This window comes from Vitis vinifera, chromosome 4 (assembly GCF_030704535.1).
Source record: "Vitis vinifera cultivar Pinot Noir 40024 chromosome 4, ASM3070453v1".
Lineage (NCBI taxonomy): Eukaryota > Viridiplantae > Streptophyta > Magnoliopsida > Vitales > Vitaceae > Vitis > Vitis vinifera.
The window spans coordinates 22,366,052-22,381,768 of NC_081808.1; the positions used below are offsets into that span (position 1 = coordinate 22,366,052).

At 35.2% G+C, this 15,717-nt stretch overlaps 1 protein-coding gene and 1 pseudogene across 1 annotated transcript; both read right to left on the reverse strand.

Moving 5' to 3' along the window:
* Nucleotides 1–356: 356 nt before the first annotated feature.
* On the reverse strand, nucleotides 357–9,479 carry LOC104878437 (uncharacterized; annotated as a pseudogene).
* Nucleotides 9,480–14,450: 4,971 nt separating this feature from the next.
* Nucleotides 14,451–15,380, reverse strand: LOC100265135 (uncharacterized). Its single transcript, XM_002267814.3, has one exon. The coding sequence runs from the start codon at nucleotides 15,378–15,380 to the stop codon at nucleotides 14,451–14,453; it is 930 nt and encodes a 309-aa protein (XP_002267850.3).
* Between the last annotated feature and the right edge of the window lie 337 nt (nucleotides 15,381–15,717).

Genomic DNA, 15,717 nt, shown 5'->3' on the forward strand with positions numbered 1-15,717 from the left:
ACCAAACTGAAAATGCTAAAAACTCTCAGCTGTTATGACTACTTCTACTAACAGAAAAATTGAAAATTATGGAGCATAACAGAGACTGAGTCTAACTAAGACATTTTCAAAGGCAAACTCTCATGAATTCTAACACTCCTCCTTGAGATTTGCCTTGGACATACCAAGCTTCAACCTTAGGAACTCCAACCTTGATTTAGGAAGTCCTTTAGTCATTATGTCAGCAAGTTGCTCATCAGTTGAGCAATAATGCAGCTTAACAAGTGAATTCTTTTCAGCTTCCCTTATGGAGTGGAATTTTACATTTATGTGCTTGGTTCTGCCATGTTGGACAGGATTTTGAGTAATGGAAATGGCTAACTTATTGCCACAGTAAAGCTCAGTTGGTGAGCTTTGTTCCTGACCTAAATCAACAAGCAATTTTCTCAACCATATTACTTGATTTGCAGCAGCTGCTAAGGAGATATACTCAGCTTCTGTAGTTGATTGTGCCACTACTTCTTGCTTTCTTGAATTCTAGCATATAACACGTGAACCGATTGTAAATACATAACCTGAAGTGCTCTTCATATCATCAACACTTCCTGCCCAATCACTATCAGCATAACCATCTAGCTTAACTCCTCTTGTCTTTAAATACCAAATGCCAAGATTTGTTGTACCTTTAACATACTTTAGCACCCTCTTTGCAACTCCCATGTGAACATTTCTAGGTGAACTCAAGAACCTTGAAAGCAAACTAGCTGGAAACATCAAGTCAGGTCTGGTTACTATCAAGTATAGTAGGCTGCTCACCAAGCTTCTATATGCAAAGGGTTCCTCAAGTTTCTCACCATCATTCTTTTTCATTTTGTGCCAACAGAGTTGCTACTTCTTTGCATGATTCTAGCTTGAATTTCTTGAGAATATCCATAGCATATTTTCTTTGTGAAATGAAGATACCCCAGCTGCATTGGTATATTTCCATTCCAAGGAAGTAGTTCATGATGCCAAGGTCAGACATCTCAAATACATCTTGCATTTCCATTTTGAAATCAGCTAGCAATTTTACATTGCTTCCAGTCACTAGCATGTCATCAACATAAGGTGATACTACCAATTGCAAACCATCATCATTTTGTTTCAAATACAAAGTAGCTTCATTTTCACTCCTCCTAAATCCAAGTTGGATCAGATGAGAATCAATTCTGCTATACCGGGCCCTTGGTGCTTGCTTCAAACCATAGAGAGCCTTATGTAGCTTGTACACTTTATGTTCATGGCCAATAACCTCAAAGCCTTCTGGTTGTTGAACATAAATTTCTTCAAGAAGTATACCATTTAGAAAAGCTAACTTGACATCTAAATGGTACACTTTCCATCCCATTTGACCAGCAAGTGCAAGTAGTGGCCTTATAGTGTCATGTCTGGCTACTGGTGCAAATGTATCACCATAGTCCACTCCAGCAACTTGAGCAAAGCCCTTCACAACCAATCTAGCCTTATGCCTGAAGATTGAACCATCTGAATTAAATTTGGTTCTGAAAACCCATTTTACACCAATTGCATTCTTAACTTCAGGTAGTTCTGTCAACTTCTAGGTTCCATTTCTTTCAATAGCATCAATTTCAGCTTTCATGGCCTCAATCCATTCTAGAAATCTTGCAGCTTCCGTGTAACATGTAGGCTCAGCATGTACAAGATTGCACCTCTCATACACATCAGATAAATCTTAAGCACGGGTGTGTCTGAAGTTGCTTCAACATCAAGTGGACCTTCAATGATTGTACTTTCTATTGTTGGTTCAAGAATAGATGGAGTGGTTTGATCACATTTATGAACTTTCTTCAAGTCCCAATTCCAGTAGGAGTTTTCATCAAAGTGCACATCTCTACTTATCACGATTTTCATTCTATTCAAGCTATAAATTCTGTAACCTTTTGATTCAGCTACATACCCAACAAAGACACCTTTCTCAGCTTTTTCATCAAGCTCCCCTTTCTTGACAGATGGCACATGAAGATAACAAAATGAGCCAAAAACTTTCATGTGCTTGACAGAAGGTTTTACACCAGACCATGCCTCTATTGGTGTTTTGCTCTGAACAGACTTAGTTGGTAGTCTGTTAAGCAAATATACTGAGGTGTTGACTGCTTCAGCCCATAGAAGTTTTGGTAGCTTCTTCTCGAATAGCATGCACCTTGCCATCTCCATCACGGTTCTATTCTTCCTCTCAGAGACTCCATTATGTTATGGTGAGTATGGAGCTATTAGCTGGTGTACAATTCCAGCTTCTTGACAAAAGACATTGAACTCTTTTGAGATATACTCACCTCCATTATCAGTTCTGAGCACCTTAACGTTCTGGCCATTTTGAGTTTCAACCATTTTCTTGAAACTTTTGAACACAGAGAGCACTTGTGACTTGGTTTTTAGAAAATAAACCCAAGTCATTCTACTGAGATCATCAATAAATAATGCAAAATACACATTGTTGCTCAATGAGGCTGTGTCCACAAATATCTGAATGAATTAATTCCACCTTGTGAGTAGCTCTCTTGGACATATTTTGAGGGAATGGTTGTCATTGTTGCTTCCCTAGCTCACAACTTTCACAACTTTCACAAGTTTGAGCATTAACTGAGATTTCAGGCATGTCTTCAACCATACTAGCTTCTTGCATGAACCTCAGTGACTTCAAGTTGAAATGACCATATCTTTTGTGCCAAACAACACTCTCATCAATCTTGGCACTAAAGACATGACCTTCAACTAAATCAAGCTTCAAATAAAAGCTATTTCCATTCATTTTAATTTTTGCTATCTTTTTTTCGTGTACATTAGTGATAAAACAAAATTTTCTTTGAAAGAGACTGCATATCCATTTCTTAGCATTTGTGCAACACTAAGAAGATTCTGATCTAAATCTGGAATGTAAAGAACATTAGTGACAATTTTTGTACCTCTCTTGGTTCTGATAGCAATTGTCCCTTTTCCTTTGGCTTGCACAACTTGACCTTTGGTTGAACTGATCTATCAATGGAGGTAAATATTGACAGATATTTGGTCATGTGACTTGTGCAGCCACTGTCAATGAGCCAAGTATTCAGTTCATGAGAATTGAGTGCTTGTGATGCCATAAATAAATGTTCATCATCATTTTTGTCTTCTTCAGTCACACTTGCATTTTGTTTTGGTTGTTGTTGAGATTGTTTTTTCTTGGCTTTGCAATACTTCTCACTGTGGCCAAGTTTATTGCAGAAATTACAATTAAAGAGAGGTTTACCTTTGTGCCAACAATCTTTCTCATCATGGTTGGTTCTTCTACAATGAGAGCAAGACGAAAATTTTCCTTTTCTTGAAGACCCTTCATCTTTCCCTTTGTTGTTCTTGAAGAACTTCTTTCCTTGCAAGTTTCCAGAATTCTTTCCTTTGTGATTTGCTTGAAAAGCACCTTCAGTAGCTTCATCACCTCTCATTAAGACCCTTTGCTCCTGTGCATGAAGCTTGCTGGTTAACTCTACAATTGTGAGAGTTTGCAAGTCACAAGACTCTTCAATTACAGAAATCTTGGCTTCAAACTTTTGAGGCACTGAAACCATGATCTTTTCTACCACCTTTTGATATGTAAATGCCTCACCAAGAAGCCTCATTTGGTTTACAACATCCATTAACCTGCTAGAATAATCTTTGACAGATTCGTCGTCTTTCATCTTCATCAACTCAAACTCTCTCTTCAATGTGAGGAGTCTAACAGTTTTGACTCTTTCACTGCCCTCAAATTCACCTTGGAGCTTGTCCCATACCTGTTTAGGTGTTTCCAAGTTCATGATTTTGGCGAAGATGTGGTCTGCAAGTCCTGAATGTAGGCAGGTGATGGCTTTGTCTTTCTTGAGTTTTTCTTCCTCATATGCTTTCATCTGAGCAACTGTAGGATTTGCTCCCAATGGTGGTGGATCAGCTTCAGACATCACAACATTCCACAAACCTTGAGACATTAAATAAAACCTCATCTTGACTGCCCAAATGTGATAGTGTTCACCATTAAACACTGGAATTACAGAGGAAGTATTGCTAGAAGGAGACATGTTTGCACCATAGTTGCTTAAAAAAAAAAAGATCACTCAACCTTACTAGTGTTTGCACTCAACCTCACTGTGTTTAATACTAAAAACACTAAAAAACTTTGCCTCACAGCCTGTAGGAATAATGCTCTGATACCACTGTTAAAATGTATAACATTCGTTTAGAGATTTCGAATGCGGATAGGGATTTTGGGAAGGGTTTTTAACCTTTCTAAAACTTGAAATTTTTATTGTTCTCCCAAATGTACTATAGATTGCATGAGAGATCAAACTATAATATTCATAAGTGATTTCAAAATGTATATGGGAATAGTATTAAAAGGAAAAATGAGATGAAGATAGTATTTATACATGAATGCACGAGTGGCATGCTGTCACCATGTTTGCTCCAAGATTCTCAACCTGCCAACTACAAGAGACAATGGTTTACTACTCGATTATATGTGATGGACAGCAAATATATATGTTCTGCACATGACCCACGCATCCTACTGTAACAGCAACCTTCATTTTATTCTAAAAGGGTAATGGAGGTCTGTGGATGGTCACCCATGAGTAATGCGCACATATATGATGAAAGATTATGTTATTCTCACTGTTTGTAATTGTTAAAATTCCCAATTTTTTGGGTTATTATTATGTTTTTATCTTTTTTTTTTTTCCCAGTTAAAGTTACTTCTTGTTCTTTTTGAACCACACGAAGAGATTAAATCAAGACAAGATGAATAATTTGCCTTTGCAGGCATGAGGTCTCTTGTAATTAGCATCTTTGGCCTGCAAACCTCTAACATTAATTTTCCAATTTTTAATCTGATCAAAGGTATGAAGTGTCCTACCATTTTTGTGTGTGTCGACATACAAAGAGCCAAAACAGTACTCATCTCCACTTTTGCCTCCCCAACTGCTATTAGCCTGCCTCTCACACCCAAAAGATGTGGGCTGTCAATTTTGTATCCACAGTGGCAGAACCTTGAGCCCTTATAAAAACCAGAAAAAAATATATGTAAGAACTTTGTGGAAAGATCTCTAATCCTCGATTCAGACATGTAGGGATCAATAAATTAAATAACCTAACATATATATGTTAATGTTAGATAGAAATGAAAGATGAACATGATGATCAAAGGCCAATAAACAAACACAAAATTAATATATGTTTGCATGAGTGTCTTCTTGTTTCTCTCATGTCTCACCTGTAGTCTAAAAGGATTTCATTCGGTTTATCTACCAAGAAAAAATCAATTTAAAATAATATATAAAAATAATCTATTGATTTTAATTTTTATTCAATATATTTATTTATTTTTATTTTCTTTTCATCACATTTTCTCTCAAATTTTCTTCAAATCAAACATGACCATAAAACCATGAATGAAAACCAAAAACTCTACTCTTAGTCTCTATTAAAATTCAATGTATTTCTGTTTTTAATGTACTCACATTCATATTATTTTTTATATTTTTATTATAATCTTAATATTTATGTTTTACCATAAAAATATTTATCTTTAATTTCCTCCTTATTATTAAACAATTTTTATTCCTAATAAGACTTCATTTAATTTAATATCAAGATACATTGAACTTATAAAATTTTAAAATATACATATATAGATATGTGTGGGAATGTATATATATTCAATTAAGTTTTCGTCCCTTTAGATGTTTATAACGTATAAATCAAATTAAAAATTCCCTTTCTATCTTCTTTAAAATCAGCCTAATTAAAATTTTAAAAAAGCCAGCTTAATTTGATTTGTTTCAGTTGGGGTTTTTCTGGTTCATCAGTTTCTTTTCTACTTTTGTGTCCAGTCCTGGGATCAAGAGAAGTGAAGGTATTTGATAGAAAATCTGAAAATTGTATGTTAAGATATGTACAACACATTTGCAAATATGGGTATAGTTTGGAAATTGAGAGGTAAGAAAGACACCATGGAGTGGAATGTTGTTGAGATTCATGTTGTATTTCATTGTGTAACTGTGATATTTGATTCATATACATTGCTTGATCCCATAGGCAATAACAAAAATCCTTTTGCAGATCCTCTAAAAGTCGGATGCCTGTGAAGGAGACTACGTACTAATTAATTAACATGGCCCTAGTGGGAGATGATGTTGAGGAGAGAGGCTCTTGTTTTCACCAATCGCCTATACATGCACTCCAAACCCTTGTCAAGGCCTTCAATGCTCACCTCCAAACCCTCCAGTCTTTTGCGTGCAATTTCCATCGTCTCCAACTTGGCTTCTTCACTTGAAATGGCACCTAGTGAGAATTCCACGCTCTCCAACTCCTTCATGTTCTCAGCATTTTCTTCGCAAGAGACTGCCCCCTTGTGCATAAATTTGGAAACCAGTGACCACCTACTTAGTTTTGGCTTCAACACTGGTGTGGACAACAACAAGACAAGTGACTGGAAGATGGAAATGCTCATTATATTAACTTCCCTGAGCTCTCTCATCATTGTGGAGAGATGGTGATCTTGATCTAAGAGTGGAGAGGCCCCACCCTTGTTATCCATCTTCTTCATTGCTGCTAGCAACCTTTTGGCATCCTTGTTCATCTTCTTTCTCCAATAAATGTAATTGTTGATGCTGCTTTCAATGCACACATCTCCTTTTCTCCTCCTGAGAGCAGATTGAAGATCTCCAACATTTTCCTTAAATTGTGATATTACATCCCTTGTTGCGCCACAAATATCTAAAAGCTTTACAGATCCATCCAACAATTCATCAACCCATTTCTTATCTTGATGGTGGGAGAGGGCTTGTTGGGTGGAGTACAAATTAAGGATCTCCTCCAAGCACTGGTGCAATTCTTGCAGTCCAGATAGGCCAGTGGAGATTTTTCCCAATGCTAATGTAGATGATGGCTCCAATGCTCTGAGGTTGTTAAGCTCTTGTTGGATTTTGAGAGGGTAGGATGGGATCTGGAAGGCAAGCTAATTGATCTAACATGGCACCGGTTAGCCATTTTTCCTCTTGTTTTTCAAAGAAAGCTCAAATTTGAGATGGTAGCTACAATGCCAATGATTCTCTATATATAACTACACATAGCTAGAGATTGAAACAAAATAAGATGATTGATGATGTGAATGGCATGTGGTGCCAGCAAGGGCTCTCCTTCAAATTCGGTTATATTGTTACATGTTTGGCCTGCAAACCTCTCATGATTTGCCAATTTTTAATCTGAAATGCTAGGTGTTGTACCCTTTGTACCCTTTGTCTGTGTCATACAGAGCGCCAAAATAGTCATCTCCATAGTTGCCTTCTCTGCTGCCACATTATCCTGCATTTTCAAGTATAAAAAGGCAGCTGCATACAGTCCCGCATCCAAAACAACAACAATAATAATAATGTGGGCCTGTCCATGTTGTCACCCCTGTGGAAGAACCTTGAATAATGAAAAAATTTATAAACGGATCTCAAATCCTGGACCCGGATCTGTAGGGATGAAGAAATAACCTAATGTATGATTGTCAGATGGAAATGAGAAATCAAGACCATGAACAATGTAAAATTAAGGAATGTGCGCACGAGTGGCTTCTTGTTTCCCTGTCTCCACTATAGTCTCTAAACATTTCATTTGGTTTATTCGTGAAAAGCAAGGCTAGATTTTTTGTTTCTCAATCTTTCAGCAACAAGGAACCATAAAAAGGTACTAGAATTCATCCCTTTTTTTTTTCGGATGAATTTAATCACTACTTCTTTGATGGCTTAACCGTGAACAGAACAGACTGAGGAATGAAAACTTGTACCGTATGCATTTAAATTTGGTGGGTTGGTCTGATGCTTGATCCGTGCCCGCTTGAAAATCAGAGGCAAAGCCTAGTCTAACCTACATTTAAGCCTAACCTGAGCTTAATCCAAGCATTGAAGTCTTCCCAAAAATTACGCTTTACAAGGGATCTGAGTCCTTTCGAAATGATCTAATGCCTAACCATTAAATCAGGTCTTCTCTTTATTAACAGACATCATTATATTTATTACGTTGTTGGGCTTGGATTATCAGTTAAATTTCCGCCTTGAACCATAAGCCCTCTTGGGCCTAGCTAGGGGCCCTAGCCTAGTTCAGCTCGGTTCGGCTTGTTTATATAGCATGTTTTATATTTGAATTTAACGTAGATAGTTAGCTCCTTGCTCCTCCAATTGGTGGAGGGAATAGTTTGTATCTCAATGTTTAATAACTCCCATTTTTATTAAGGTTTGTATATCATTTCTATTCCCACCTAGGGTTGTGAAAATAGACCACAAATCCTTTGACAATTGGAAAAGCAAACCATAATTTAAGATTTTAATAACATAGTGCATATACTCTGAAAATGTGGAAATGGGGTCTGGAAATGCTTGAAGAAATTCATTCACATTGCATTAATAAACTAATACAATTGCATGCCACTAGAATTCTCATACAAACATGGGGTTTTGGGACATCAGCAAATCCTTCTAAAATACGGATGCCATGAGTCCATGACCAGTTGGGAGATGTACAAAATTTGGTAGCTAGCTTCATTGAGTGAGGACGTTGAGGAGGGAGACTCTGTTTTGGATTAGACTCCTATACATGCAATTCACTCCGGCTTCAAGACCTTCAATGCTAACATTGAGTGCCTCTAACCTCCTCTGGGTAACTTGCAATTCTACCTTGGCATCACTGTTGTGTAGTTGTTCTTGAAGAGTGTGGATGGCAACATCAACACTCCCCACCTCATTCACAATCTTCTGCCCTTTCCCTGAAGCCATGGGCATCAATTTCGTAATCAATGACCACCCCCCAAACATTTTCCTCACTGCTGGCATGGAGAAGAATAACAAGAGGGACCGAAAGGTGGATATGGTGATGCCGCTTACCTCTCTTAGCAATCTAACCACCACTGCAAGATGGTGGTCAAGATGTAAGACAGGAGAGGATCCAAGTCTGCTTTCCATTCGCTGCAATGCCCCAAGACACTTGGAGATATCCTTCTTCACCTTCTTCCTGAAGCAAATGTAAGAAGCGATTTTACTCTCAATGCTTGAGTCTCCACCCCTTCTACGTAAAGCAGACTGAAGGTCTTGCACATGTTCGTTTGTCATCAGCAATATGTCTTTGGCTGTGCCACATGCGTCTAGTAACGTGACTGATCCGTCTAGAGCCTCTTCCACTAGTTTTCGGTGTTGATGGCAAAGAAGAGCTTGCCGGGTAAGGGGAGAGTGAATGAGTTCCTCAACATAGTTGTACAACTCCATGACCCCAGCCAAACCAATTTGAATGGTCTCGGCCCCTGGGGAAACTAGTACTGAAGCGCATGACACTTCCCAGGCTTTTAGCTTGTTCAACTCTGCTTCAATTCTAAGGGAATGGGGATGTAACCTGGTGGGTAAGCTAATGGACCTTACGGTACATTTTGAACCATGCATTGCAGATGGGGCTGCCATCGCTATTTTCTTTGAAATGCTGAAACTGACTGGACATTCAACAGAGGCCTTCAAGTTACTTATAAGAACAAAATGAGGAGAACCTTGGTCCCTGTTGCCATGTGATGGCAATGTGGGTCACCCTATTCTCTCGATAATATTTTAACATTTTTGGCAAACAATTGCCAGGGCTTATTCTTTCTTTAGTTTTATGGGCCACCGATGACTTTGCTTACATGATGCTGATTACCCTGCAAGTACCATAAACAATGGGTCAGGCCATTGGTGCTGTATGCCTCCTTGCCTCCCCCAATTATCATTCAGCCCACCCTCTCAACCATCACTCAATCATATTCATTGAATAATTCAAGACCATCTATGTGATGCTCAACACCAAAGGATGGCATCTCATGATTCTAGCTCTTATTTAAAAGAACCATGGAGGGGTAATGATTGAGTAATTAAGATTAAGAAATATAGAAACAACGACAAGCCCCAGACAAGTTGCAGCATGAAAATCCAATATAGGGCATGAATCTAGGGGTATAGGGTGAAAAAAAAAAGTAATTGGGGCACAAAAATGATGTTTATTCAGTCATTAGAAGACCCTGGAATGAGTGATTGATGTTAAGAATGAATAGAGAATGAGAAAAGGCCAAGAGAAGTTTTAGCATGAAGAATCTATCATAGGCCATGAATCTAGGAGGATAGGTTGTGATACAAAGTAATAGGGCACAGAAATGTTGTTTATTCAAAATCAACAGCACCAGTGTCTCAAAATGGTACTGAATATTACTAGTGAGTTCTATAATATAGCATTAAGGTAGAAGAAAACTGATCAGTGTCCTGGGGAGACAGGGAGACAGTTGATAGTATATCTCTCTCTTGGGAATTGAAGCAAGCCTCAAATGAATAATGGGTGAAAACAACACTGGCGCAGGGGCTGGAGAGCAGCGCCATACACAAGGGAATCAAAGCCATGATTCTCCTTGTCTCCTCTGGTTTCTCCATATGTTAATTTGATTTATAATAAACAACCAGTACATTGCACTTGTAATGTACATTAGAATCAATTTCTCAAAGACAGTTACCGAGCCCGGCCTTTTGGAATTTTACTGCCAAATGAACAACATCGATATCTTCTGCTGAGGATTGAACTAACAAAGGTTAACATTTGGGAAGCACTTTCTACATATTAAATGCACCTTTCAACAATAGAGACAAAGGAGTAAATGTTCTCCATTTGGGCTACTCATCAAAAACCCCAGACTGACCCTCAATTTAGTTAATGGTACTTGGTGGTGCTATAGTGGTGGTTCAGATCACCCTGTGAGGCATGGAATTCAATTGCTGTTTTTTTCTTCTTTTTTAATGGGAACCCAGAACACAGAAAAAGAAAACAAAATGTTCCCTGCCATAGTAGTCTAAATTCAAAGAAACAGGAGGCAATGACCCACAGTAAGGTTGATGAGAGGAATCTGAAAGCATGTGAGAGAATGAGCATTGATGCATTATGCAAGAGGCATACTGGTGCCCTCCCCTTCTGTGCACCATGTGACCCTGGTCCTGTTTCAGTTCCTATTAGGATTGGGACAAGAACAATAATGAGTGATGTGTGCTTTTGCCAATCGGTTCTTTTAATGCGTCCTGAAAGAGAGAGCATTTTTTAATTCAATTTGGCTCTTTTGATGTGCCCGTACAAATCAAGGTACTCCCAATCAATCTTTGAGTTGAGTGTGGATCAACCATTCGCCATTAAATAAAGGGAGAATTGTGTTTTGGGCCCAACTGGGCCCAAAAATTAATATTTGGTCCTCCAACCACCCATATTTAAGCCCAAAACCCAAACAAAGTATGAAAATTAAGATGAAGAATATTTGTCTTTCATTAATTTCTAAAATACCCTTATCCCTTATATGCCTACAAGTGAGTATGAATTTTAATTTTTTTTTATGTTTTTTTTCCTTTCTATTCCCTATTAAATATTACTCATTTCTAACTTTTTTTTTCCTTTTTATTCCAATATATATTTCTATTTTATGTCAAATAAAAAATAATAATATTTTTTTATTTTTCATTTTTAAAGATCTTGAATCTTTTTGCTCTTATTAAAAACAATGATAAAAATTTTGGGATTTTTCATCTAAATATTTTTTATCTTTATGTATTTATCTTTTAGTTTAATTTTCATTCTTTATTTTAAATTTATATTACCCTTTCATCTATATTTTTCTCTTATTTTTTATATTTTCTACATTAACCATATTTTAAAAAAATTTAAAATTAACTATCACTTCACTTTATTATATATATATATATATATATATATTAGCTTTTTAATTTTTAATGTTTTTATTTTAAAATTTAAAAAAAAATAAATTTGTTGAAAAAAAATAACTAAGATATGAAGTTCTAATATTATATTAATAATTTTTCTTATCTAGATAGACTAATGCAAAGTATTTTGACCCACAACAAGAAAATTGTCAATACAATTTTTTAGTTAAACTTTAAAAATTAAGTTTCAAATAAAATATATTATATAAAATTTTATCTAAAAATTATTGAAAGTGATATTTAATTTTTTTATTTATTGACTTTGAAACTTATCTAATTTTTTACTTGAAAGGTAATAGAACATATTTACAAAAAAAAATTAGTTTTTCATTTTTTTAAATAAATGAGTATAAATATATTAAAAAAAATTAAAGATAATCTTAGTAAAAAATTTGATAAATATGATTATAATTTTAAATATAGATTCATGTGGATAAAATTTCACAAAAAAAAAATAGTGGAAAGAAAGAACATTGCTAAAACTACAAAAACAAAATATGCAATTACAAAAATTTGATGATGAAATTTAAAAATAAAATTCGAAACAATTCTTGAGTGAGAGAATTTGAGTGGGGAAAAAAATATTTGAGTGAAAAAAAATGGGAAAGTTTTTCGAAATCACTTTAAATCTTTAACAAAAAGTAGTCTTGTACACCCTTGTACAATTAGTAAATTTGTCTTGTATAGTTAGTGTAATACCCTTGTACGGTTAGTGTAATACCTTTGTACAATAACTCAAATTTCATACATCATTTTATGAATATCTAACAATAGGTCGGTTAACCATGTTTGCATCGGTTTGGTTTTAAAAAGGAAAAAAAATTGTTGTATAATTTTATTTTACAATCATCATAAGTGAGGTACCTATTAAAATGACCATATACAAGTTAGATAAAATACATGAGATGAATGTATGCTTAACCAATGTATGTAAGGAATGTCATTTATCCTTGGTTAAGGGAAATAAACAAACAAGTTTTTTAGAATCACTTAAAATCCTTCACAAATAATAGTCTTATACACCCTTGTACAGTTAGTATATTTGTCATGTACACTTAGTGTAAATACCTTGTACAGTGACTAAAAAAAAACGTTATTTTATTTTATTTTCAATGCAAAATGTAATTAAAAATAAGACAAAGAAATTACTTAAAAACTATTATTTAAGCCAAATTTATTTATTTATTTCCTTTTATTTTTGGAAATAAAGAAAAAAGAATAAAAAATTTATTTAATCATAAGAAATATGAATATAACATCAGTTGGAAAATTCTAAATTTATTTATTTATTTCATTTTATTTTTGGAATTAAAGAAATAAAAAATAAAAAATTTATTTAATCATAAAAAATATTGATATAAGATATATTAAAAAATATAAATAACCCCAAATTTATTTACTTATTTCATTTTATTTATTAAATTAGAAATTAATTTATTTTAATAGATTAAAATGTGCACAATTGATTTATTACTTTGTTAATTATGGATATATTAAAATTTTCGATAAAAAATAAATAAAGAAAATAAAACTAAAAAGAGTAATAAATATATATAATTTAGTTATTTAATTATTTTTCATGTAAAAGATAGTCCCACAAAAAACACATAATTGATCAATTTCTTTGTTTAATCGTAAACATACTATATTTTTTTTTATTATTAAAATAACTAATGAAAAAAAAATAAAAATGGATAATCAATGAATGAAATTTAGTTCTTTTTATTATTTTCATATGAAAAATAGTACTAAACAAGGTTTTCAATTTTTATTTTTTAAAATAGTTTTCATTTTTTAAATAATTGTTTTTTCAAAAAGAAAATATAAAAAATATAAATCATATTACTATTTTTTAGAAAGTATTTTTTAAAATAGCTTTCGAACATAATTTTTCTTTATTTATAATTTAAAATAGAAAATAATGTTGATTTTCAATTATTTATATATAAAAAATTTTAAATAATGAAAAATCCAAATTGTTAAAATAGAATTATTATGATTGCATGAATAATGGTGCAATAAAAACAAAAAAAAAAAAAGTTTATGTGAAAGGTCATTGGGTATTTTAGTCCATCACTATTTTATGTCCTTAAAAGGTAATGTATAGAAATTTGAAGGATATATTGGTCTTTTAACATCTCATATCCTTTCCATCAATTATGGAAGTTATATGGACCAAATGTTAATTTTTGGGTCCAACCGGGCCCAAAACACAATTCTCCCTTAACAAATTAGCATCAGACTCGTCATGGTCATTAATAAATTCATTACATGTTTTCTGTCCTCAGAGAATCAAAATCATTGGGCCTTACTTTGAGACAAGAATATGCTGCATGTATAAACAATTTGCGGAAGGAGAAGTTGCTTTCTATGCTTTATTTCAAGTTTACTTTATTCAGCAAAATAACCAAATCAGCCTTAGCATACTGATACCTCAGTCTCACGTCATATCCTGTAGTTGAAACATGAACCTAAAATCTAATCATATGCATAAGTTGGCTTTACTTCACGTACTGGTGAGAATATGGTGAATGATCTTTTTACTGTATCCCTAAAGAATTTGCTATACAATTCTGCAACTGACGTGGGGAATTTCCCTTTCCTATTAGAAGAAAATGACCATCACTGCTCGTTAAAATTATAGTTATAGCAGTTCTATGTCTTTACAGTGAGGATGTTTAGGAGGGAAACCCTATGCTGGATTAGGCGTCTATACAAGCAAGCTAATCCAGCTTCAATATCTTGAATCCTAATATCAAGTGTTTGTAATTTCCTTTGTGTCATTTGCAGATCAACCATATTGTTGCTGCCCCGGCTATGCCTATTGAGGGAGACCAGTGCAAAATCAACACATGCTACCTCATTGGTGCTCTCCTGGCTTCTCCCAGAAGCCAGTGACCCCCGTTGCATCAACTTTGAAACCAATGACCACCCACTAGCCTTTGTCTTCATTGCTGGCAAAGACAGATATAGCAAGAGGGACCGAAGGATAGAAATGGAGCTGGCGCTTAATTCGCTAAGCACCTGAACCACCACTGAAAGATGGTGATGTACATCCATCAGAGGAAAAGAACCAATTTTGCTCGCCATTTGCTTCAGTGTTCTAAGGCACTCGGCTACATCCCTCTTCACCTTCTTTCTGAAGCAAATGTATGCATTGACGTTACTAACAGTGCTTGAATCTCCACCCTTTCTCCGTAAGGCAGACTGAAGGTCCTGAACATGTTCCTTCATCATACTGAATAAGTCCCTCACAGTGCCACACATGTCTAGCAATACAACAGACATGTCCAGCGCCCCTTCCACTAGTTTTCCATGTCGGTTGTAGAAAAGAGTTTGTTGGACGAGGGGAGAGTGAATGAGTTCCTCCACACAACTGTACAATTCTGCAAGACCAGCCAGACCAGCCAGACCAGTTTGAAGAGTCTCAGATCCCGAAGGAACTATTGTGGAAAGTGATGACGCTTCCCAGGTTTTCAGTTTGTGTATCCTGGCTTCAACTTTAAGGGAACCGGGCTGTAACCTGAAGGGCAAGCTTGTGGACCTGCTACGGTCCTGGGCAACAGGTGAAGATAAGCCTGCCATCTTTAGTGTTTGCTTCCTGCAAATGTTGAAGTCAGCCAATGGTGTATCCTATTTATAAGAAGAATGAGAGAAATCATGACCATTCATGCCAGTATGCATGTGAGGGCAATGTGAATCGACCTGATTTCTTTATGATAATCTTGTAACGTTTTCAGACAACCAACTGTGATTTCTTTAAATTTATGGTCATGAGAGCGGCGACATGCACTTTACCTACCATTTTGGTGAGGAACCCAAAATCGAAAACGAAGACAGAGCATGAGAGCTGTACACCTATTGCCTCCCCACTCCCCTATAATCCAGTTGGTATCCTCTATCAACCATAACTCTTAGATCT